The sequence below is a fragment of the Siniperca chuatsi genome, linkage group LG1 (assembly GCF_020085105.1).
Source record: "Siniperca chuatsi isolate FFG_IHB_CAS linkage group LG1, ASM2008510v1, whole genome shotgun sequence".
Taxonomy (NCBI): Eukaryota; Metazoa; Chordata; class Actinopteri; order Centrarchiformes; family Sinipercidae; genus Siniperca; species Siniperca chuatsi.
This window is the reverse complement of record NC_058042.1, coordinates 8,236,571-8,259,311: the sequence shown is the minus strand read 5'-3', so window position 1 is coordinate 8,259,311 and position 22,741 is coordinate 8,236,571. Positions and strand designations below refer to the sequence as shown.

Here is a 22,741-nt window from a genome sequence, read left to right as displayed (position 1 = left end):
AAATTCGATGGTTCCTCCTGGGCCTGTGAATTTATCTCAAGCCCTTTGAATAATGTCCAAAATAATCCATAAGTGACATTTTAGTGAAGCTAGATTTCCCTGTTGTATCTTTGACAACTGTCCATCATTTTCTAATGTCATCCCAGCATGAACTTGTTTATATCCTTTATAAAAACCATGTTCAGAGCTCTCCTAACGCCGTGATGGGAATTGCCTGTAGCAGTTTTCTTCTTACACTCACCTAGATGTACCAGCAGTATTGATTAAGACCTGAATCTTGTGTAAAAGGGAGAGACAGATGGAGAGCGAGAGCGAGGACTAGAGAGCTGGTTAGTCCCCACAGAGCCGTCTGTGTTTTTAATAATCACTCTCTTCCCTCCACCTGGGAGTGCAGAGCCACTGTGGAGCCTATTTATAGGCAGCAACCAGCAGGCAGAGCAGCACACATGCACTATTGTTCATAACATGGTCACAAGATAATGGGATCTCTTTTCTAGGAGGGCAATTTTGATAAGGAAAACAATCAATTTACACACCTAGGACATAAGCTACATAAAATAATTAAATGTTGGAAAGGTTAAACAGAGGGCAGCATTTGACTCCTCTAATGACCTGATTTCTGCCGTAATTTAGTTTGGTTATGGATTATTTATTAGATACCCTGTTTTCTAAATTCATGTTAACTACATTGAAATTGTTGAGGAATCCTGGCCTTTAAAGGTATACATCTCATATTTTGTTATAAATAACGACATTCTAGTGTAAAAACAAAAGAGCCAGCATAAAGAAAATTTTCACTTTTAACTGCTACTGCAGGGAAGATACTATTTTGCCATTTTGGAGGTTTTGGATGGGTGCAGGGTGGATTTTCTTACTGCTGTTTTGAAGATATGTGATGTAAGGTGAGAGATGTATCACTTTAAGTGTCTGCAAGGTGTCCAACAGATCAAGCAGGAGAGCTGGCATCACTGTCACAGCTATACTGCTCTGCTGCAAACAACAGCCTCATCCTGCTCTTACACAAGCACACACACACACACACACACACACACACAGGAGGGGACAGCCATAGCATCTGCTAACTGCTCTCTGACCCTTTAACTTTGGTCTTTTTCCAGCCTGAGTTGTGGATCTCTCTCTCTCACTCTCTGATTCTCTAAATGAAGGAGAAGATGATAGTAAGAATAGAGACATAAAAATTAATGACCTGATGCTTGAAGACCAGTGGTGGAAAAGTCATTTACTCAAGTACTGTACTTATAATTACAGTACAGTACAATTTAGAGGTATTTGTACTTTACTTCCATTTTATACTATTTACTCCAGTACAGTTCAGAGGGAATTATTGTACTTTTTACTGCACTGCATTCATCTGACAGCTATAATTACTAGTTACTTATCAAATTAAGATTTCAAATAAAAAACATATGCTAAGCTTATAATATACAACACATTGTTAAAGATTAAACCAGTGACTCCCAACCATTTTGCCCAACCAACAGTGTCTAGTCAGGGCCTTTTGTCATGTTTCAGGTGTCAATGAGTTGTTGCCAGTTCCATCAATCTCACATTGTTTCATTTAAATAAGCGTTCAAGCCCCGAAGAGGTCGAATTATCCAATAATTCACAAAAAAATCAAAAATTATAAAAAAGTTTAAAAAAAATATCAATACTTATTGGGTATCAGAAATGTGTTTTTTCTTCTTTACTCTTCCTATAATCATCTCATGACTCCTCAGATTTATTTTATGACCCCTAGGTTGGGAACCACTGGACTAAACTACCAAACTGTGTAGTAAGTAATTAAAAATCCAGCTCCACCTCAACCAGCTACATCACAGTCCAATACAACAACCTTGGAAGAATTTCTCCCTTGTGAAGCTTATTATGTTCACTGCTATTATGTAAACGAGCACGTGCAATCGAGTAAAAAGTAGTAAAAAGTAGATTGACAACACGATCCCAACTTTAGGTCCACATGCTAGTACCATCTCACAGTTTTCATCAGTGGATTGGAGATGGATTTGTTGTCATGTGAGCTCAGTATCTGTTTTCATTCATAGCAGTTTTAGGACTTCTCATCCTACAACTTTTAGCCAAAACGGACAAGACAAGAAGTCCTAAAAGTTATAGGGATTAAATCACAACAACGACTGCGCTCGCATGTCAACAGATGCTTCACCATGACAACTGAGCAAACTCCAACAGCTGATGAAGACCGTGTCATATAGTGAAAAGCTAGTACTGTAAGTGAGATGATTTTATCAAACACCTGTATGTTGTTGCAAATCAGGGAATATTATTTGATAATAAGTTAGTCTTCCATACAGTACAATGTGAGACTCGTTTCCTGCTTAGAATGTTATTCATTAGCAGATATTGATTCATATTGATATGAATTGTCATATTTAGTTTTTCCATGGCTTATATTGAACTGTATATAGTAATGGCATTACATGATGAGTTCACCACAAGTTTTCACTCCAAAATAATATAATTTCTAATAGATTCTCCACTCTTGATAAGTGCTTGGTAAAATACTTAATGTGTTGATTTTTACATTACCAGTTTTAAGTTTACATTGGTCATTTTGCTGTGCACTCAGACATAGAAATCAGCATTTTCATGACATAATTATCTTGGTGTCATCATGACAGACACCCCGACAGTCAGAGTTTCATCTCCACTGTGTTCCACCATGAGAGGAAGTACGACATGGAAAGAAGCAGCAGAATCAGGAAGGGTTGTTTGGAGACAGAGGTCACGCTATCTTCTTACCCAGAGGAGAGTCTCTCATCAGAGCAGAGACACTGACAAACCTTCTGATATAAAGGCAACAGTGAGGGGTATTTTTGTTGTAATTTGTCAAGCAGGGTAGCAGAGAAAGGACCCAAATGCAGGCAGGTAGGCAGAGCAGGTGCAACCATTTAATGATACAAAACACCAAAAAAAAGGCTTACACCAATTTCAGGAAGTCCAACAGAAGCGACACAATTCTGACAGGGAGCAGGGAAGCAGTCTCAAACAAAAGAAACAAAACAGTGGACAGGCAAAATCCAAAAAAGCGACAAACCAGGATGCTTGACATGAGTACACATACAATGACAAACTGAAAACAAAGGAAAAACTCAGGTAGGGGAGACAACAAGACACAGGTGCAACTAATTAGGGCAGGGCAAACAATCAAAACTGGAGGGAAAAGCAAACAAAGACAGGAAGTAAAACAACAAGACACACAAGGAGAAGAGAACACTTCAAAATAAAACAGGAAATAACAGGACAAAAACCTAAAACCATGACAATTTTAACATATTGGCACCTTGTATATTAGTAAAGGACACTCAAAGAGAATACAAATGATGTTATGATGTCCCTGCTGAATCATAAGGCAGCCATGTTAAGAAATACATTTTCATAAAATGTTACTCTGGAAGAACTAGTGAGGCTGAAATATAGAATATTTTTTTTGTCTTTTTACTTTTCACTTATGCTGCATTTGCATTAGTTTTAACAGACCTGTGCTATCAGTTAGTAAGGCTAGTAAGGTTTTTCAAGCTTGCGCCAACTGACCATTAGCTAAGCCCCGCCCCCCTTAGTTACTGTTGCTACCCCTATGAAGTTTTCCGTTCCCGCACGGCACATATGCAGTTTACAGTGGCAGATATACTATCGTAATTTAATTAGTAATTTTGAAAACAATTAGCTAGCTAGCTAATTAAGCGGTAGCTTCATGAAATAACATAGTTGAAAAAGCTGTTGCAGGCTGACTTTTTAAAGTTTCGTCTTAAATCTTCACTTGATGGCTACATACATGATATTGTGCTAAGAGACTGAGGCTAAAGCTGCATGTCCCGGGCAAAAAGTTAGCATACTCACCAGTGTATGATTCATGTAAGTTAGAAGACATGGGCATTGTACTTGTATTACAGAGTAGAGCTAGTTAGCTAGTTAGTAGCGCTAGATGGTTTGTTACACAGAACCTTCTGAGAAGTCGTCCTTGGAAACTGTTTGGAAAAGGTCAGGCACTTTCCAAAAAATACGTAATTGGATGAACCACCTGCCTATCACCGTCGGGCTAACTTCAACCAATCAGATCAACAAACCATATGACGTAGTAGGAGAGCCGAAGCCAGTCGGGAGAAGAGCGAAAACATCTTTTCCATCGAGAAAAGTCTTCAGTGCCGTTCTTTGCTCTTCTTTCAATGAAGAAATACTCTACAGTTCTGATATAATTGATGATATAGCAGCATCTACACTAACCTCTTTAGGAGCCATTTTTCTTTTCGAACGAACAGTCTCTTCGCTTCTTGCTCTCATCTAACCTTTCACACCTAAACCACGCCCATGGCTGCCAGTAGTTCTTCATTGGACACTGATTGGTCCGAACCACTGTGTTTCGGCCACAAGCGCATAACTTGAAGCCTGGCAAGATTGATTCTCGTTTGGCAAGGGCTTGAATGTAAGGGACGTTTATTTATGTGTAAAAGTGCTGCACTGCAGGTTTAAGTAAAGGGACTTAACTATTGGCAGCAAAATGTAGTGGAAGCATCAAAAGTAAAGTATTCATTTTGAAAAAAGGCACCATTCAGAGTGTTATATTTATCATATATACACATTGGAATATTATTTCTGATTGACTGACGTGTACATGTAAGCAGGATTTTAATGTTGTTAAGGTAGAGCTAATTTTAACAACTGTAGTTATAGACTGTTGGGTAAGTTAATCAATAACTGCATATTTTGTAAACTGATGTTTTAAGTATAAAATCTTAATATGAAAAGTGACCAGTAACCTATAACTGTCAGATAAATGTAGTGCAGTAGTTAAGTAAAAGTACTTAGTTACAGTCCACCTGTGATTATTAGTGTGATAAGGAAAGGTGTATCTGACTGTTATTTCTTTCTATAACCCGGGCAGCTTATATACTTAATATTTTCAAACAGTATATTTTCACTTTTAATGTTACAAAAGAAATTGAGCTTTGAGGATGAGGACATCAACCGATGTGTTTGGCATATGTAACACTCTTTCTGTCTCCTTCACATTATTCCTTTTGCACTCTGTTGGGTTGAAGATATCAAGGCTTACTTTCCTCCCGTCATTTGATGCCTTTCTCTGTTGTACCGTATGAAAAATGGCTTCCACAGAGTGAGATAATCCATCACAGTAAACACGAAGCGACAATTTGGTTTTGCCAGAGCTTCTGTTTTATCAGTATCTCCTTGAGCAGCAGTGTTTTCATATCAGCACTGCTCTGCTTGCTGTCAATCACCTGTAGCACTCACAGAAAGATACAGAAAGAAAGGGAAGAGAAGAAAGGGTCTCTGTCAGAAAATAATCCCTCAAAAACATCTAGCCTTTCAGACTTTATTGTTGCATACATTTCTTCTTTAAAGCATCTCAACTGGGACAGCAGTTCATTTCAGTGACATTTCCCTTAAAGGGCTGATTATACTGCATTTTAACTGCTGGGTTGTTCTGTCTGCATTAGCAATAGATACGAGTATCATGCTGTGACATCTGCTGCACTGCTCTGACTATTCCTCCTGAGGCGAGCTTGATGCCAATGGTGTGTGTGTTTCTGTGTGTGTTTCTGTGTGTTCACGTATTCTGAGTATAAAAAGAACAACGTGGATAATCTCCTGGCATGGTCAGTATTTGTGTTTAAACAACCAATATTTATCTTTGATTATGTTGTTTTGCGACAGCCTTTGTCTCCCTGCAGTTATGCACACACTGATGATTAACTCGTCATGTGGAAGCTTTGACCCAGCTGGGATTTTCATGCAATGTACACATACACAGATACACACATACTGTACACACGCACGCAAGCTAACCACCATTTGCCATGCTGGCAAGGACTGGCGAAGGCATTAATCTGCCTTCAAATGTGTTTGAATATATTGAAGTATACTTTATTTTGTAAAGATTTATTTGTCCACAGTTGTACATTGAGAAGACTTGTATATGCATGTTATATTTTGCATACAGTAGAGTTATCATTATTGAGAGGTAAGCACGCATATGAAAAAGTGTCATTTTAATTCTACGTGTACTTTTCCTTTCACAGGTTGCAGCTGATTGAAGACCTGTCCTATGAAGATGTGAAGAAATGTTACCGGGGCTCGGTGAGTCTCTTTTGATCCTAATCGTTACTGTGATTGCAGCAAATCCAAATATTCATTTTTACTTGTGTTGTTTCTATTATAGAATGTTTATTCTATAATAAAGGTGGCACTTTCTGTTAGAACGCTGCTATCCCTCTGAGGAGATTGTTTATTTTGTGATTCCTTGACTTGAAGGCATTTCTCTCACTTTTATACTGCAGTATTTAAATATATTTCAAACAGATCTGTGTCATGATAATTGGATGCAAAAGCTGACAAAAAGCTTCCACCAATATGACAAAAACTGATTACAATTTTACACATTATTTTTATTTATCTTTTGGAAATCATATGATGACATGCTAATAAGCCAGAAAAACTAACATGCTGCCGTTATAAATTTGTGAAAAATGACCAAATGTTTCCTGCTTACCCCCCATTAATGTGAGATTTGTCAAACCCAATTATCTGTAAGATTTTAGACTCAACATGTAAGTCTAAATACATATAATACATATATACAAACAGAGAACAAATGATGATATTTTTATTGACAAGCTCAGCACACCTATATACTCTATTACTATCACATTTTATTATCTTAAAATACACGTAGAAGAGATCCTGCATGATTTACCTTGTTTTCTATGGGTTAACCTGCTTTTTACACATTGAAGAAGACATAGAGGCAACATCGTGCATTCTTCTCCCAATAACAGTATCATCATCAATTTCAATTATGAATTCAGTCAGCAAATTATTATACATTAACAGTTAACATTAATGCTGGGCTTTCCCCCAGTGGTGATCGACCCCTCTGCATTTCTGTAACCTACTGTAAGCGCCATATTCCTGAGGACAGGAGCTGCTCTAGCATGAGCTATTAATAGAAAGACAAAAACAGGAGCGGCAGACAACAGCAAACTGAGCAGATATAAGTCAAAGGAAAGATAGACAAGATATGGGACAGTACAGAAAAATAGGGAAAGATAGTCTGGTGGCAGAGATATCTGGAGGTGAGTTTGAGCTGTGAGGGAGGAGAGCGGGAAACGAATGAGATCCCTGGTGTGTTCAGGGAGGAAAATGTATGATTTTCTCTGAAAAGTGAGGACTTTTAGTCTGACACTACAGACAGGAAGAGAAACTGACAGATAGAAGGAGGGAAAGGCAAAGGCAAAGAAAGAAAGGACTTCAAGTGAGAGTAGTGAGGAGTACCTGTGTGTGCGAGAGTGAGTGTTGTTTTTTTTCCAGCTCAGAATGATGAAGGGCAGAGAGTGTGTATGTGTGTGAAGGAGAGGGAGGGTGTCAGCTGGGTGCTGCAAAGTGTAGAGTCACTGGAGGTGTATTTGAGACAGAGAAAGAGAGCCTTGTAGTGTCTGAGAAAGAGCTCAGTGGCTGTAAACTGAGGTGTTGCTGCTGTAACTCTGTAGTAGTGTATGTGTGTGTGTAGATATACACATTAGAGCCAGGTATGTGTTTGTACGTGCATGTAGAGAAGAGGTACTTGCACAGAGGCAGTCCTCCATCCCGGGCCCCGTACTGACTGGCGACAGGGGAACAGTGTGTGTCTTGCAGCGCCTTGCTCCAGGCCTTGGATGTGCGCGAGTGTGTGTGTGTTTATGGTGCCAACGTGCTGAGCCTGGTGCAGAGCTCGCGTCCTTTGAGGGAGAGGGTGGTGTCTGCGGCGAGCGGAGCCGGTGGTGGCGGAGTGGCCGGTGGTGCTGTGCAGGCAGGCCGGTCCGCCAAGGAGCTGCTCATGACTCTGCCCTGTCCTTCTGCGCAGACTGTCAGCAAGTACAACTCGCAGTACCACAAACTGTTCCAGTGTGTGCCCAAGGATGAGATCCTCATGAAAGGTACTGTCCTTTTTACCACGAGGAAAACTTTAAGACTGTGTTTTGTACTGCAACATCAGTTTTATTCATCACCTTGTTAATATTCTTGGACATGTCATCCTTCAGCTTCACTATAATTTGCCTGTTATGGATTTGTACTTGTTTCTATTTTTCCTGTTTTAATTGTACTCCATTTAGCTCTTCTTGCAAGCTGCTAATGTACAATAACAATATGAGACTGATGTGTTTATTAAATATCAGATATTGGTCATTAATGTGATCTAGAGCTGAAATGATTAGTCGATTAATCAATTAGTCGATCGACAAAAATTAATCGCCACCAGTTGTAGTCGGGCAAAACAAGCTATTTTAAGACATCATGATTAAATAAATGATTAAATGATTAACTTGTCAGGAAAATAATCAATAATGAGTCATTAGTAGTAGCACAAATGTGATCCAATGTTGATATGATGGAAGCTACATAAAATAATAAGTTTGTCAAATCTACACTTAAATTCCATTGTCCTTGCACATTTTATTTATTCTTATTGTTCAGCAATATTTTTAGTTTTTCTTAACATTTAAGTGGATGAAGGAGGTGTCATGTTACAGTATCTTTAAAAAACTGCTTTAAGTGTCCTGTGATGGTCTAAACACTGTTAAATAGGCTTTTACACCCAGACTATAGAAGAATTGTGGTGGAAACACTGAAAACATGCATAATTCTGTATATTCTGTATCTATACAAAATACTAGAAGTTATCAGCAGCTTTAATGTGCTGGTACTGCATCTTCTGTACTATATAACAAACACTAGTAAAAAATTGTACTGTATAGTTGGTATTTCTTTTCTGCTTTTTATTCATTTGAAATGGCTGTCTTGGCACTGTGTCCAGCTTTGATTCTTCTTGCTTCAGTTCTGCCATCTGGTTAAGCTCAGAAACACTCAAGCTTTCGGATTTCAGGATAACCATCTTCTCCTGCACAGTTCAACCTGGTTTACCATAAACTTCATTTTTATCAAAATAAAATCAGTGATGTGAAACTTTAGAGATGAATGATTTCTGAATTTTCCAAAAATACCGGTGAGGTTTCGTAGGTATTGTTTTAATAAGCCTGTATGTTTTTCTTTATCCAGTTTACAATTGTTAAAGATTAAGAGAAAGAGAAAAAGTGTTTTTGTCTCTTCTGTTCTCAGTGTACTCCTGTGCTCTTCTCAGAGATATCCTTCTACAAGGCCGGCTATACATTTCCAGAAACTGGCTTTGTTTCTATGCCAACCTCTTCGGCAAGGACATTAAGGTACGAATGATTGATAGACAGCTTAATAAACTCAAACTGACCGAGGTACTCCCAGTCACAATCTGACAAGCTGATTGGACAACTTGACAAATTATTTGACTCAAAGTCAGTCAAGATTATGGGCTGACTTTCAATGCCACTGTCTTAATTCTCCCACATAGAAATTTATGTCTGCACTGTGAAACTATGTACAGTACCAAGAACAGGTAGACTCGCTGAACCTTTAACCTTAACCAGATATGTGATTTTCTCTTTGATGTTGTGCATTGTTCCTTTTCCTTCATTTCCTTGAAACCAAACCTCTCCTGACATCTGACTGACAATAAGCTACTTATTCAGACTGCATTCCTCACATTCTGACTGAAATAAGATACGTTTCATGTCCACTACTGATTTTCTCCAGGGGCTTTTCCTGAGTGTGTTTCAGTGTCATTTACTCAAATCAACACATGTTGTTTTTATCCTACATATAATTTTCTCATCATCTTGCTTTTAAATTTGCCTCCTCAAATCTGAGTGTCTCCTTATAAATGTTATTTTTGTGCCTTTTCCCATCTTTAGGTGGCTATCCCTGTCATTTCTGTGAGGCTGGTGAAGAAGCACAAGACAGCAGGCCTTGTGCCCAATGGCTTGGCTATCACCACAGACACCGGCCAAAAGGTAAACACTTCCATCATAGTCGCTGTGAATTAAAATACTTATACTGATTAGCGCAGCATGGATGTGATGGAGAGGTGTGATGGAAAAAACAACACCATTATCTATATCTATCACTAACTATAACAACATGCTATAGATAGCAGCAGAGTGGAGTCCAAGTCTGGTAGCGTGAGAGAGTGTTTTTCCACCATCACAGCAATGTTCAGAGGGGCTTTTTAACTTTCTGTCACATCAGACCCAGCCTGTCATCAAGTGGTGCTTTCAAAGACATAATGTACTTTTCAGCTTCTGTTCTGGCCCCAACAACCCAAGAATAATGATAGCCAACAAGCTAACATTAGCATGAGGTGATATCTTCATTTTGTATCTGCAAGTGCCTGTCAGTATTGTAATAAAAAAAAAACCACAAAACACACAAACTCTATGTAACGTTAGCCCAGCAGGTGAAAAGCTGTTGTTTTTTTTAGTTATTTTGCAAAGCGCCCTCCACAAGAGGGGAAAGAGAGAGCAAATTATGTCATTTGAATGCAAGATTGGTAATTTTGACTAAACTGAGGGAATGAAATTAGTATATTGAGTGCACAAATTAGTAATTTAAGTCAGTGATTTATCAAAAAAATTTAAGAATTTGCAGCCATGCTAGCGGCTCTGTGAAAGGTACCTAGGCACTGCGGTATTTTGAGCCAAATGCTAACGTTAGGATACTGACATGCTGATGTTTAGCAGGTAATATTTACCAGGTTCACCATCTTAGTTTAGCTTGTTAACAATTAATTTACTAATTAGCACTAAATACAAAGTACAGCTGAAGTTGATGACTACATGAGTAGTCAGGGGATCACCAAAGTCATTACAATTCATCCTTTAGGGCCTTGAATATCTGTAGCAAATTCACAGCAATCTCTGCAATAGTTGTCAAGATACCTCATTTAAAACCAAAAATGTCAACCTAGAGGAAAAGTCAGGGGATCACCAAAGTCAGTAAAATTCGTTCCGCCCCCTCGTTCCGACTGTTTGCCCTCATGCAACCAAAGCCCGCTTAAACGTGATTGGTCAATACTACTTGGACTGTAAACGGAAACCAGAAGGCTTCCGATACCAAAAGCTCGTCCCTTGCTTACAGATTCTGCATTCATATGCAGATATCTGTTTATAAAGATTATTGGCCAAGCAAACAACTGACCAACATCACCATTCATGCAGCTAGGCCAATAGCATGGCTAACCTACCATGTCCAACAACTACCGAGCCCTGTAGAACTTTTTAATGAACAAAATTTTTCATTCATTAATTTATCTTAGATAGCATGTTAGCATTTTAGCTCAAATCCATAATGTCTTCTTAGTTGTCCATTTTCACTGTATAGTGGAACATAATACACAATAGTCAAACACTAACAAAGATGTATTTAAAGTGGCACATAGAAATATTAGAAGCACTGGCAGGTGAAAAGAAGCAGAAGAAAAACATTTACTAGTTTTAAAGTCAGACAGGGTTTTGTAGTGGCTATATTTTTATGCTGGTCTCAGGAAATTTTGTCAAGTCATTTTTGCTTAATACAAGGAAATAGATTACAGAATATTTTCCATGTTTCTAGTACTAGCACACATATATCAGTTTTATTCACACTGTTGCTACAGGACACACAGAAGAGCCGGCTACACAGAGCTATGGTGGTTGTTAAAAGGTTCAGAAATATCACGTTTTTAAGTGCTCCTCAGACATGCATATACTCCACTATACACTCATATACATACACCACAATACATGTGTATTGCACCTCATCAAGCCAACATAATTTATTCATAACACAAATCATTCATTATTAATAAAAAGAGTGACAGGGCTGATTTTTTACAAAATAAATGCGAAAGAAAAAGTAGAATTTCGGCACACTGTAAATTCAAAATGTCTCAGCAGAAGTCTTTGTATATGACCGTCACATGCTTCCCAAAGCATGTGAGACATACAGCATATGGATGGTATGTCTCATACCGCACAAGGGCAAATATCCTTTACCTTTTATGTCTGCATGATTGTGTAATATGCTGCCTTACATAACCATGCCCACATACATAGCTGAGGTTGGTTCTTCTGTTCATGAGGTGAGAAGTTCACATCTCTAACATCAAAGTTCAGGCTCGTTTGTATTTTTTCAGCTTATTCACCAACATGACTGTCAGAAGAGATACAATACATTCCTGATTTATAAACGTGTAAAAAAAAAAAAAAAAAAAAATCATAACTAATAAAATCCCTATGACTGTTGGACAAAAACTACTGATAAAGTAAATGCTCATGAGTAAAAAGTACATTTTAAAATCTGTGGTATTTATCCAGGTCAGAGGGATGTTTGGGTAAGCTGTCACTGACCTGTTATAGTTTTTCATCAAAGAATAAACCGGAACAAAAATGTGATTAGAAAAATATCCTCTTTGTGCTGCAGATTAAAGCTTTTGAATCCCTAAAGTGTTGTTCGCCCAAATTATATAAATATATTATATGCTTTGCATGGCTGCAAATACAAATATTAATACAACTCTCTACATGCCTGAATGCACTGATTGTATATTAACAACATGAGCAGAAAGTTATAATAATGCAGTTTGATTTTGTGCAGACACTGATGATCTCAAGTGCTGATATTTCAGATATAGTGACCAAGGTTCGGATACATGTCTGTGCAGGCTGAGAAAAAATAAAAAATCTTCTTGATCTATTTCTTTATTCAGTTTCCCCCACAGGGCTTGTCAAAGTTTGATATCATCTCTCATCTAACCTAATTTTGGTGATAAGTGAAAATCTGAGTATATAGTTTTTGTTGCAGTGTGTCAAGCAGGGTACAGGGAAAGGACCCAAACGCAGACAGAATGATTTCAGTGATTTAATAGAGAACACAAGGCTTACATGGGTAGTCCAGCAGGCAGAGATCAAAATACCAGGAGAGCAGTCAGAACAGGCAAATTAGTCCAAGAGGGAGCAGATAAAATCCAAAACACACGCAATAAGAACAAACGCGAGTAACAAGAACAAACACAAGTAACAAAGGCCAGGGACGCTTGACACCAGGTACAAAGACAGTCTGACGCTGAACAGCGAAAACACTCCGACTTAATACACTCAGGTAGGGGAGACAACGAGACACAGGTGAAACTAATTAGGCAAGGCAGATAATCAAAAGTGGAGGGGAAAAACAAAAAGCACAGACAGGAAGTAAAACTACAAGACACAAGAGGAGAGGTGAATATTACAAAATAAAACAGGAAATGACTAGACATAACCCTCAAACCCATGACAGTTTTATCTACGTCATTCAATAGAAACATCTTTAACAACTGCATGAATATAAATGTGAAATAATCTATTTAAATGAGCTCAAATTGTATGCTATAAACATTTTCATGTGTATGGATAAATTCACAATAGTTTCAAGGGACTTTTTTATTTTTTACTTCTGTATATGGTGTTCTCAGTGCACAATGAAAATCAGTGCTGGAAAGTAACTAAGTACATTTACTTAGGTACTGTACTTAAGTACAACTTTGTATACTTGAGTATTTCCATTTTATGCTACTTTATACTTCTACTTGTACTTTTTACTCCACTAAATTTATTTAATATCTATAATTACTTCGCAGATTAAGATTTTAGATAAAAACATATGATAATCTTATAAAACACAATACAAAAGATATAACCATTTGGGGGTTTTAACCAAAGTGTTTTACAGCCCCTTGTCACGTTTCAGATGTCTATGAGTTGTTAACAGTTCCCTCTAAACTTCTCAGATGGTTTCATATAAATAATTGTTTGAGGCTCAAAGAGGTCGAATTATGTATTGAAATTCATATTTCACGAAAAAAGCAAAGCTTATATGTCTCTGCATTTAGTTTTTTCTTCTTTCCTCCCCCATTAATCATCTCTAGATTTATCTTGTGACCTTTTAGAGGGGGCCCAACCCCCAGTTTGGAAACCAGTAGACTAACCTACCTAGTACTACCTATAGTAATTGTATTTATAGTAGTTAAAACTAGCTCCACCTCAACCAACTACAACAATATAATGCCATACTTACACACTGATGCATCAGTATTAACAATCTAATCAGTTTTCTGTAGAATGAGTACAGCAGTAGAATGTCACTTAGCCCAAGCATTGATGCATCAGTATAATTTTCTCTATATAATTTTCTTTTAATTTTTCTGCAGAAAGAGTACTTTTACTTTTGATACTTTAACTACTTTTAGCAAATAATACTTCTGTACCTTTACTTAAATGGTTACTTGTAAAAGAGTATTTTTGCACTGTGGTATTGGTTCTTTTACTTAAGTATAGGATCTGAGTACTTATTCCACCTCTGATGAAAATTATAAACAGAATATCAACAGTTTTTTTTTCACATCACTGTTTCTCTTTTTTATTTCCTCAGTATGTATTTGTATCTCTGCTATCAAGAGACAGTGTATATGACGTCCTCCGCAGGATCTGCACACACCTACAGGTCAGAGGACAAACACATACATGCATACTATTCGTTCAGTCTGTATACTGTGTGGTGTACATGTCAGTTAAAGAAGTGGTTTCCTTTCCCTCTCCAGGTCAATGGGAAGAGTCTGAGCTTGAAGCAGTTCATGGAGGAGCCGACCTTATCGTTGGTCAGTGACAACATGTCTTTCACAGAGAGAAGCCCTTTCATAAACCATCATAAAATCATAAAATAGTAAAGATCAAAGTGGTTGGAACTACAACATCTGGTAATTCACAGGCATTAAAATTAATTTAATGTTTCGTAGTCATGTTTCTACCACTGAGCTGAAGCCTGACTTGCCTTCGTACACAGGATCAATGGATCATTCTGTTGCAGCTGCAGCCTAGCAGCGAATTATCCACCGAGTCGGCAAGATGCTATCAAAGAGCTCTGTGAAGTCACCTTGTGTGTGTGTAGAGTGGCCTGTATTCCACTCTACAGAACAGCTTTTGTATTAAGGAATAATTAAGTTCTATTAACATGCGCGTCCTTGATCACGCTCTAATCTAGACTGAAAGTATTAAAAGAAAAAAGGGTGTTTGTTCATGTTGCCAGCATATTCCATAGAAGATTTCATAGAGCTTTGCTAATCTCAAACCCGGAAAATGTTAAGATGCCTGATTTATATTTAAAGTTTGTAATCATATCGAGACATAAATGCAGAAATATTCCGACTATCCAGAATATGTGTTTACCTTACTCAATATCTTTTACATTGTAGCTGCCATAGGGCTTAGTAGATAGGCCTTCAAAGATTTAAAATTAATAGATGGGTACCATTTTCTAATAAATCACCCTTGACAAAGGGTTTATAAGTCGTAACTAATGGGTTTCATTATTTTATTTTAGCTTTTTTCCTCCTTTTCCTTCCTTAATACAGGATACTTTCGCGTGTGTAATGTGTGGTCATATGTAGACATCACTTTATTTTCAGGGGTCACAAGTAAAAAAGTTTTGGAGCCACTGATATAGTTACAGGTTTATAATCAGTGATTTCACCAGGGTTTTTTTTTTTTTTGACCAAGCAAGACCTTGTCCTTAATCCATATAAAATATGATTTTTGGCCATCTCAGGTTTAGATCAATGAACCAGTGTTAGCACTAACACTAACACATCTCAGCTGCCAGCACACTATGTGTTCAGACTCCTTTAGTTTTAGTTCTGTTCAGACTCCTTTAGTTTTGGATCACTAGCCTCAGTTGGATCACCATCTTTCCAATTCATTCTCCTCTTTCCTCTGTGCCACAGGACGAGTTCCCTGCTCCGGATGAATTCCCGGTGGTTGACGAATTCCCATCAATGTTGAAGTGGAGAAGGAAACCCTCAGTGGTGTCTGTGTCCTCCTCCCTTCCTGACCTCCTGGGGAACTCCACCAGCAGCCTGAGCCCCGCAGACACACCCTTCAAATCAGAACAGCTGCTGGAAGGTGATACAACTATCCATACAATGATGAAGCAGTGTCACAGAGTCCAAGGCTTAATCCAAGGCCACACGCTTTCAGTTTCCTGTTAGCACTGATTGGCTGGAGGTTGCCCATAATTTGCTGAAAGTTGTTGGCATGGTTTATAAGGGTCTATTATGAGAATTATCCGTCACTGGTTACTAGTGTCTGTGGATAATGAGGTAAATCAATCTGCACCTTAAAAGTAGTTAAAAATCAAGAATTTGCTTGTGGTTAACTCTGTACTGAAATCTGTGGCATCATGATAGTACAACTGCAGATATTACGACAAAAATCCTACATCATGTAATAAGAAAACCTCACTGTGAAATGTTTTGAGTTAAATCAGGTGTTAGTTGTTGATAATTTCAGTTCTCAACTCTGTGGATGTAAGCGTCCTGCATGACTTTATTCAATAGCCAATTTGAAGAGAAATCTGCTCTCTCTTCATCTGATCAGAAAGCCCCTGTGGGCATTTTTGTTTTTGTCCACCAAAATGTAAGTAAGTTTATTCTGAGTGTAAAATCACATAGTGTCTCAATACACTTTAAAAAAAGAAGAAAGAAGACAATTGCCCAAAGATAATGACAATGAAAATTCATCAAATATCTATTGCTATAAGCTATACGCTTATTGCTTCTTTACAGTAAAGGCTGGAAATAAGCAACAAAACCAGAACAAGTTAGCAATTACACAATTCAACTTTAGGAACGGAAAAATAATAAATTAATTTAAAAATCTCAATATTGTTTGCCTCTCTGATTGGTTGAGGTAAAGTATTCCACAGCAGTGGAGCATAGTAAGTAAATACTCTGCCAGCAATAGATTGCTTATTAATCTTTACAATAATGAGAGCCTGCATTATGTAATCTATCTATACGTGGAGGAATAAAAGATTTATGGAGTTCTTCCAAGTAAGGAGGTGCTAATCCATGAAGAGTTTTATAAGTAATAAGTAACTGTTTGTATTCTGACCTAGATGAAATAGGGACTCACTGAACTGAGGACAGAATCGGTGTTACATCTTCATCACTTAACATTATTGGATAACAGTGTGAGTGTTTGTTGTCATCAAATCATATTTATACTGCAGGGCATGGATATAGAGTTAAGTTGTCTTGATACATATGTTTGTGTGTGTGTGTGTGTGTGGGCGGGTATTACTAATGTTGTGGGGACACAAATCTGTTTACACAGTCACATTGTGGGGACTTGCCTTCCTTATGGGGACAAAATGCAAGTTCCCATAACGTATTAAACATTACATTTTAGGGTGAAGACTTGGTTTAAGGTGTGTGTGTGTGTGTGTGTGTTTCATGTTCTTATATCCCTGAATGAACACTAACCCATGGGGACTTGTGTCACCGTGGGAACCCATGGGGTAGAGACTGCTTTTTGAGGGTTAAGACTTGGTTTTAGGGTGCATGTTACAATTAGGTTAGGGTTAGGGTAAGGGGCTAGGGAAAGCATTATGTCAATGACTGTCCCCCACTGGGATAGTGACGTGTGTGTGTGGGTTTTTTTTAAATTTCACATGTCTGTGTGTCTGAGAGAGAGAGAGAGAGAGAGGCAGAGAGAGAGAGGCAGAGAGAGAGAGAGAGAGAGAGAGAGAAATTGCTTTTGGATGGCAACATCTCTTTTACGCAACAACACATTAAGCTCCAAATGGAGATTAAATCATGTGTGGGTTTGTATTAAAAAGCTTTGGGCGGATGCAGATTAAGTAGAGATTATCACAAACAATGTCAGCTGTCAAAGTTGTCTGAGGACAGTTTAATAGCTGACAGGCCTTGGAGCATTTCTAAATATTAACCTACATTAATGTTGTTCTCTATTACATGTTGTATATTTGATCAGTGTTAGCTTTTGTGTACATTTATCATCACAGCTCACATAAATTGAGCTGAATGAACTGCAGTAATCAAGACGGGAGGAAATAAACGCATGTATAATCATCTCAGCTGTCGACACAATGGGCCTGAGTTTAGCAATGTTTCTCAGCTAATAGAAACAGGAGCGAACCAAGCAAGTTACATTCTGGTCAAGACTCAAAGCCTGGTCCAGGATAAACTTCTGTTTTGTCAGTGTTTAACTGCAGAAAATTATCTGCCATCCAATTTTTTTATAGAGTTGAGGCAATTCAGTAGAACAGACAGCTTTGAAACATTGTGAGGCTTAAATGAAATGTATAATTGAATATCATCTGCATAACAATGGTAGGAGATGCTTTTAAAATTACTTATTATCTACCCGAGAGGAAGCAAGTACAATGCAAACAGCATCGGGTCCAGGACAGAACCTTGGGTAACATCACAAAACAGAGATTCAGTTGATGAGGCATAGTTATGAGTAGTAACTGACTACTGTCTGACAAGTAGGAGGAGAACCACTCCAAAGCTGATCAAGAGATACCCACCCACTGCCTGAGCCTCTGCTCTCAACCAATATATTGTGGTCCACAGTATCAAAAGCCGCACTGAGGTCTAATAGTACTAATACAGAGCATTGTCCTGCATCACCCTGCATTAACAGATCATTTCAGACGCTGAGAAGAGCTGTTTCTGTTGAATGCAACCAACGGAAACCAGACTGAAACTTGTCAGAAATGTTGTGCTCATCTAGGACAGCTGTAAGCTGCTTAGCAACCACTTTTTCTAAAACCTTAGCTATTATAAAGGTAACTTAGAAATAGGCCTGTAGTTCCGGGGCAAAGAAAGGTCCAGATTTGTTTTTTTTTGGTTTTTTTAGGAGAGGTTGAGATTGAGGGTGTGGTGGTGTAATTAAAAGATATATGCTGACTAAATAGCATGATCTGAGTCAATACCTGTATTATGGTAGCTTGACATCACACACACAAAACGCACACATATAGGACCTGTGCAAAAACAAGCAACGCATACACGTCAAATAGCATACAATGATAATAGAGATGTCTGGCTATAGCTCTGGGTTTTGTATGATTCAGACAATATAGTGTTCAATATTTTTAACGAACAATTAATGAAAAAACAGTGAAAATGACACAAGGTTCAAAGTTCAGCTTCATTATGCAATACAGGATTGCACAATGAAATGCAGTTGTAGCACCCTCCATGCTACACACACAGAAAAATGTATAAACAAATATTCAAATATTTTAAATTAGAATAGAATAAAACAGTAAAATAGTCAATAAAATAGAAACAAAGTATATAAAAGTAGCACTTACTTTTAAATTATAATTACAGGAGCCTTAGCTACATATATAATCCACAGATGTCCTCATTAATATAAAGAGAAACTATTTTTAGAGATCTCTGACAGTTCACAGTGTTAATTTATATCATTTAATTGCACCCTCTGACATTTCACATGTATAAACAAAAACTAGTGCCCTTTGGAAGGCATAATTGATAAGATTTAGTTGATATTGTGATTCATTTTCGAGCTCCAAAGTGCACATTGTCACACCATTAACTGTGTGAGAGCGCTGTGTGCTTGTTTGAGTCACACCAACGGGTGGGCCAGCACTATTAAAAGTGAAACATGCAGTGCAGTCAAGCCAAGTACTGTTAATAGTTTTATGTTATAGTAGTGTGTGTGTGTGTGTGTGTGTGTGTGTGTGTGTGTGTTACAGAGCGAGCTCTCCAAACAGACAGAGGTCTTTTATCAGAGCCAGTGGCAGAGCTGGGCCAGATGGAGTACCAGCTGCTGAAGTTCTTCACCCTGCTGTGAGTATACAGACGGACACACAGACACCAAAAACACCACCTTCACCTCCTCCAACAGCTGACTCACAGCTACACACACACTGTGACCATTAATATGGAGATATAAATAATGGCCGCTTCAAACAGTCAAACTGAACACAGGGGATCAGAGCTGTTAAAACACTTTCCATTTAGTATTTTTCCACAGAGAAGTTGCCTTTTACGAGACTTAAAGCCAAACACGCATGCTTATTTAATAACTCTTAACTAAGTAAAAGATAAATGAATGCATTATTTCTTTCTATAAAAGTTATATTATCATTGTGTGGTAATACAGTGCAGGTTTATTGTAATTAATCTCGACTTAAACTATCTTACCAGTAAATTAATAAAAATAATTTTTAAAAGAAGAATGTAGACTTGCTTTTCTCTGATTTTACAACACATGCAAGTTTCAGCTTATTGATTTTTTACTGTACAGAAATGACTGGAAACCAGTGACTGCTTGGAAAGTACAAAAAACATTGAAACTCCTACTTTATTACTTGGAAAATGTTCCGCAGTAATATAAAGTGCTACATGATTTGTACTTGTGGAGTTCAAACTTGCAAAAACATTGCTATGGACCTTTAAAACAGATTTAAACTGGGTTGTGTAGTGCCATGATATGTTGACAGGAAGTCAAACGTTGCCTCCCAGTGGTCATCAAAAGGCATTACAACTCTCTTCCTCCACATCAACAGAGGATTCCAGTGTCCAATGTCATAACGATCCTAAAATTTAATAATCTGTGTGTCTCCTCCTCTTCCATCAGTATTATTCTCCTCATCCTGTCATCGTGCTACCTGGCCTTTCGTGTGTGCAGTCTGGAGCAGCAGCTGTCCTTCCTCAGTAACCCAAATCTGCCCCTGAGAGAGAGGTGACACTGCATCAGCTACATCAGTTATAATATGTGAAACAGCTGATTGAAGAAAAACACATTAATATACCAAAGATAAAGGACATAGAAGTCAAAATAAACCAAAAGTGTGGGACAATTATCATAGTTGTATTTGTAACAAGAATAGTTATGTTTATTGTATTGTTTTATTATATGGTTTATTGCATTTTATTTACAGGGACAATACTGGTAAATATCATTACATCAAAATAAATAAATGTATCAGTAATCTATATAGGGCTTCTATCTGAAGCTAATCTGCATACTGTACATAATGCTCCTGCCCCCGGTTAGGCTGTTTGATCAGTAAAAGTAAAACAAATTAGGTTTTTAGTTGAGCGATAATTAGATATTCTGTTGGTTGTACAGTATCTCTGTGTATGTGTGAGTGTGTGTGTGTGTTTGTGTGTGTGAGTGTGTGTGTGTGTGTGTGTGTGTTTGGGATCAGTGTAAAGGTGAAAAAATAGGAAATAGGAGATGTATGTTGTCGATTTGAGAGCCCACTAACCTGGCTGCTTTCTTCTCGTCCAGGTAGCCACTGCTCTCCGATGAGAGCCATCGGACTGGCTGCTGTTTTTCTCTTCTTATGCTTTGAGTTGATGATGCCCTCCTGCACAGATCCAGGACCAGCTTTAGAGCCCAGAAAAGATCAACCCCTGCAACATAAAGGAGCAACATCAACCCGAGTCCAGGCATCTTACAGACCTTCTCTCTGCGGAATGAGTTGCTATTTTAGAGATCACTTCCAGACTATGCAAACAGACTGTCTATTTATTTCTTAATTTAAAGTAGGTTTTACTGTAGATTATGATTGTCTACCCTGGCCTCTCCCTCTCACAGACATTTCATCTTTAACCACATGACTCTGCAGTGTAAATCCCTTTATCCTAAAATCTTTGTGGGCACTGATAAAGTTTAGGAGTGGTGATGGAGACTAGAGGTGAGGTTGGTGTTGGAGGATGGAAAGGTGAGAGATAATTCAACGCATTAATTACTTGAAAAGACTGAGAGTAAAGATATTTCAGGTGATTTGTCATGAGTCATCCATTAATATCCAACATATTCTGACAACAAGTGGACTAAACCAAATGATTTTGTTTTCTGGTAAGATATTGCCATAGCCATCAGTAGGAAGGCTAAAACTAGCCGCGACAATGCACTTTTTAATATATGTCCACATTATTTCAAATGTATGTAACTGTTTAAAGAGTTTAGATCTATTTTATGCTTGATGATAGGTACTCAGTTGTCATTTTTGAAGGTATTTATGGAAGGAAGTAATGTTATGACCACAGACACTTGGCTGAATGAAGTTACCTGTCATTTACCTGTAATATACTGGAGCAATAACACCACTTGTGGGTGTTAACTATAATGTGAATGAGATGGTTAGATGACATGCGTAATTTTAGTTTTTAGTTGTACTAATCTGCTGTGTGAAAGGAAAACCCAGGGTGTGTCTTTTATACATCTCAAATGAAGTCACCAAAGACTTAAAAATGACACATTGACGTTGAGTGTTCACGTTATCATATCTTTGTCTGAAGATGTTTTACTGATTTTGCAGACATGAAATGTAGTCCTAGACTAGTCTGTGAAATCCCTATGAATTTAATTGGCAACGAAATGTAGATAAACAAAAAATGTTTGCGGCTTTTAATTTATTTTTCATCTTTGGTGCCAAGACTTCACTATCCAACGTTCCATCCTGTCATATTGGCACTATGTACAGGACCACCATGAAAAGCCTTGACTCCAACAGCACAGCACATTTTTAGTAACCTCTAAAACTAAGCCTAAATCATAAAACTGGAACACGATGTTGGCAGAAGAACTTAATGCTTAATAAATTACATATGGGACGTTGGCTGTACACCATTTGCATTGGTTTTCTTCCACATGTTTCAGTTTGAATTGAATAACTTTTCACTGTTTTCATGGGTTAAAAATTTGTATTTCCATTAAATGTCAGCTGTTGAGAAGCTACAAAAACCAACCGTGACTTTAGTCAAGGAATACATAAATGCAAAAACATGTTTGACATTATCTGATGGGGTTTGAAAAAGCTCCATAACGTTTTCTAAACTATAGTGAAACCATGTGACCCTTAAACTGATATGAAGAGAGCTGGAGTTACAAGCTTTTCACGTGACATCAGTGATATAAGGTTATACGTCATACTGTAAGTGTATGACATGCAGTGCTTTTACTAATAAACTAAATAAATAGTG

At 37.7% G+C, this 22,741-nt stretch overlaps 1 protein-coding gene across 5 annotated transcripts in view; it reads left to right on the top strand.

Annotated features, from left to right (window-relative positions):
• The window catches only part of gramd2aa (GRAM domain containing 2Aa), a 36,491-nt gene extending 13,750 nt beyond the window's left edge, over positions 1-22,741 (top strand). For 3 of the 5 annotated variants that reach the window (XM_044207266.1, XM_044207283.1, XM_044207275.1), the window contains 10 exons: positions 6,075-6,132; positions 7,673-7,967; positions 9,148-9,251; positions 9,813-9,911; positions 14,341-14,412; positions 14,510-14,566; positions 15,689-15,866; positions 19,498-19,591; positions 20,385-20,489; positions 21,042-22,741. In XM_044207266.1, coding sequence (XP_044063201.1) covers positions 6,075-6,132; positions 7,673-7,967; positions 9,148-9,251; positions 9,813-9,911; positions 14,341-14,412; positions 14,510-14,566; positions 15,689-15,866; positions 19,498-19,591; positions 20,385-20,489; positions 21,042-21,045 — 1,066 coding nt within the window. In that variant the 3' untranslated portion in view covers positions 21,046-22,741. Of the gene's footprint in view, positions 1-6,074; positions 6,133-7,672; positions 7,968-9,147; positions 9,252-9,812; positions 9,912-14,340; positions 14,413-14,509; positions 14,567-15,688; positions 15,867-19,497; positions 19,592-20,384; positions 20,494-21,041 lie in introns of those variants that run through there. The other 2 variants (XM_044207291.1, XM_044207299.1) reach the window with 2 other exon arrangements.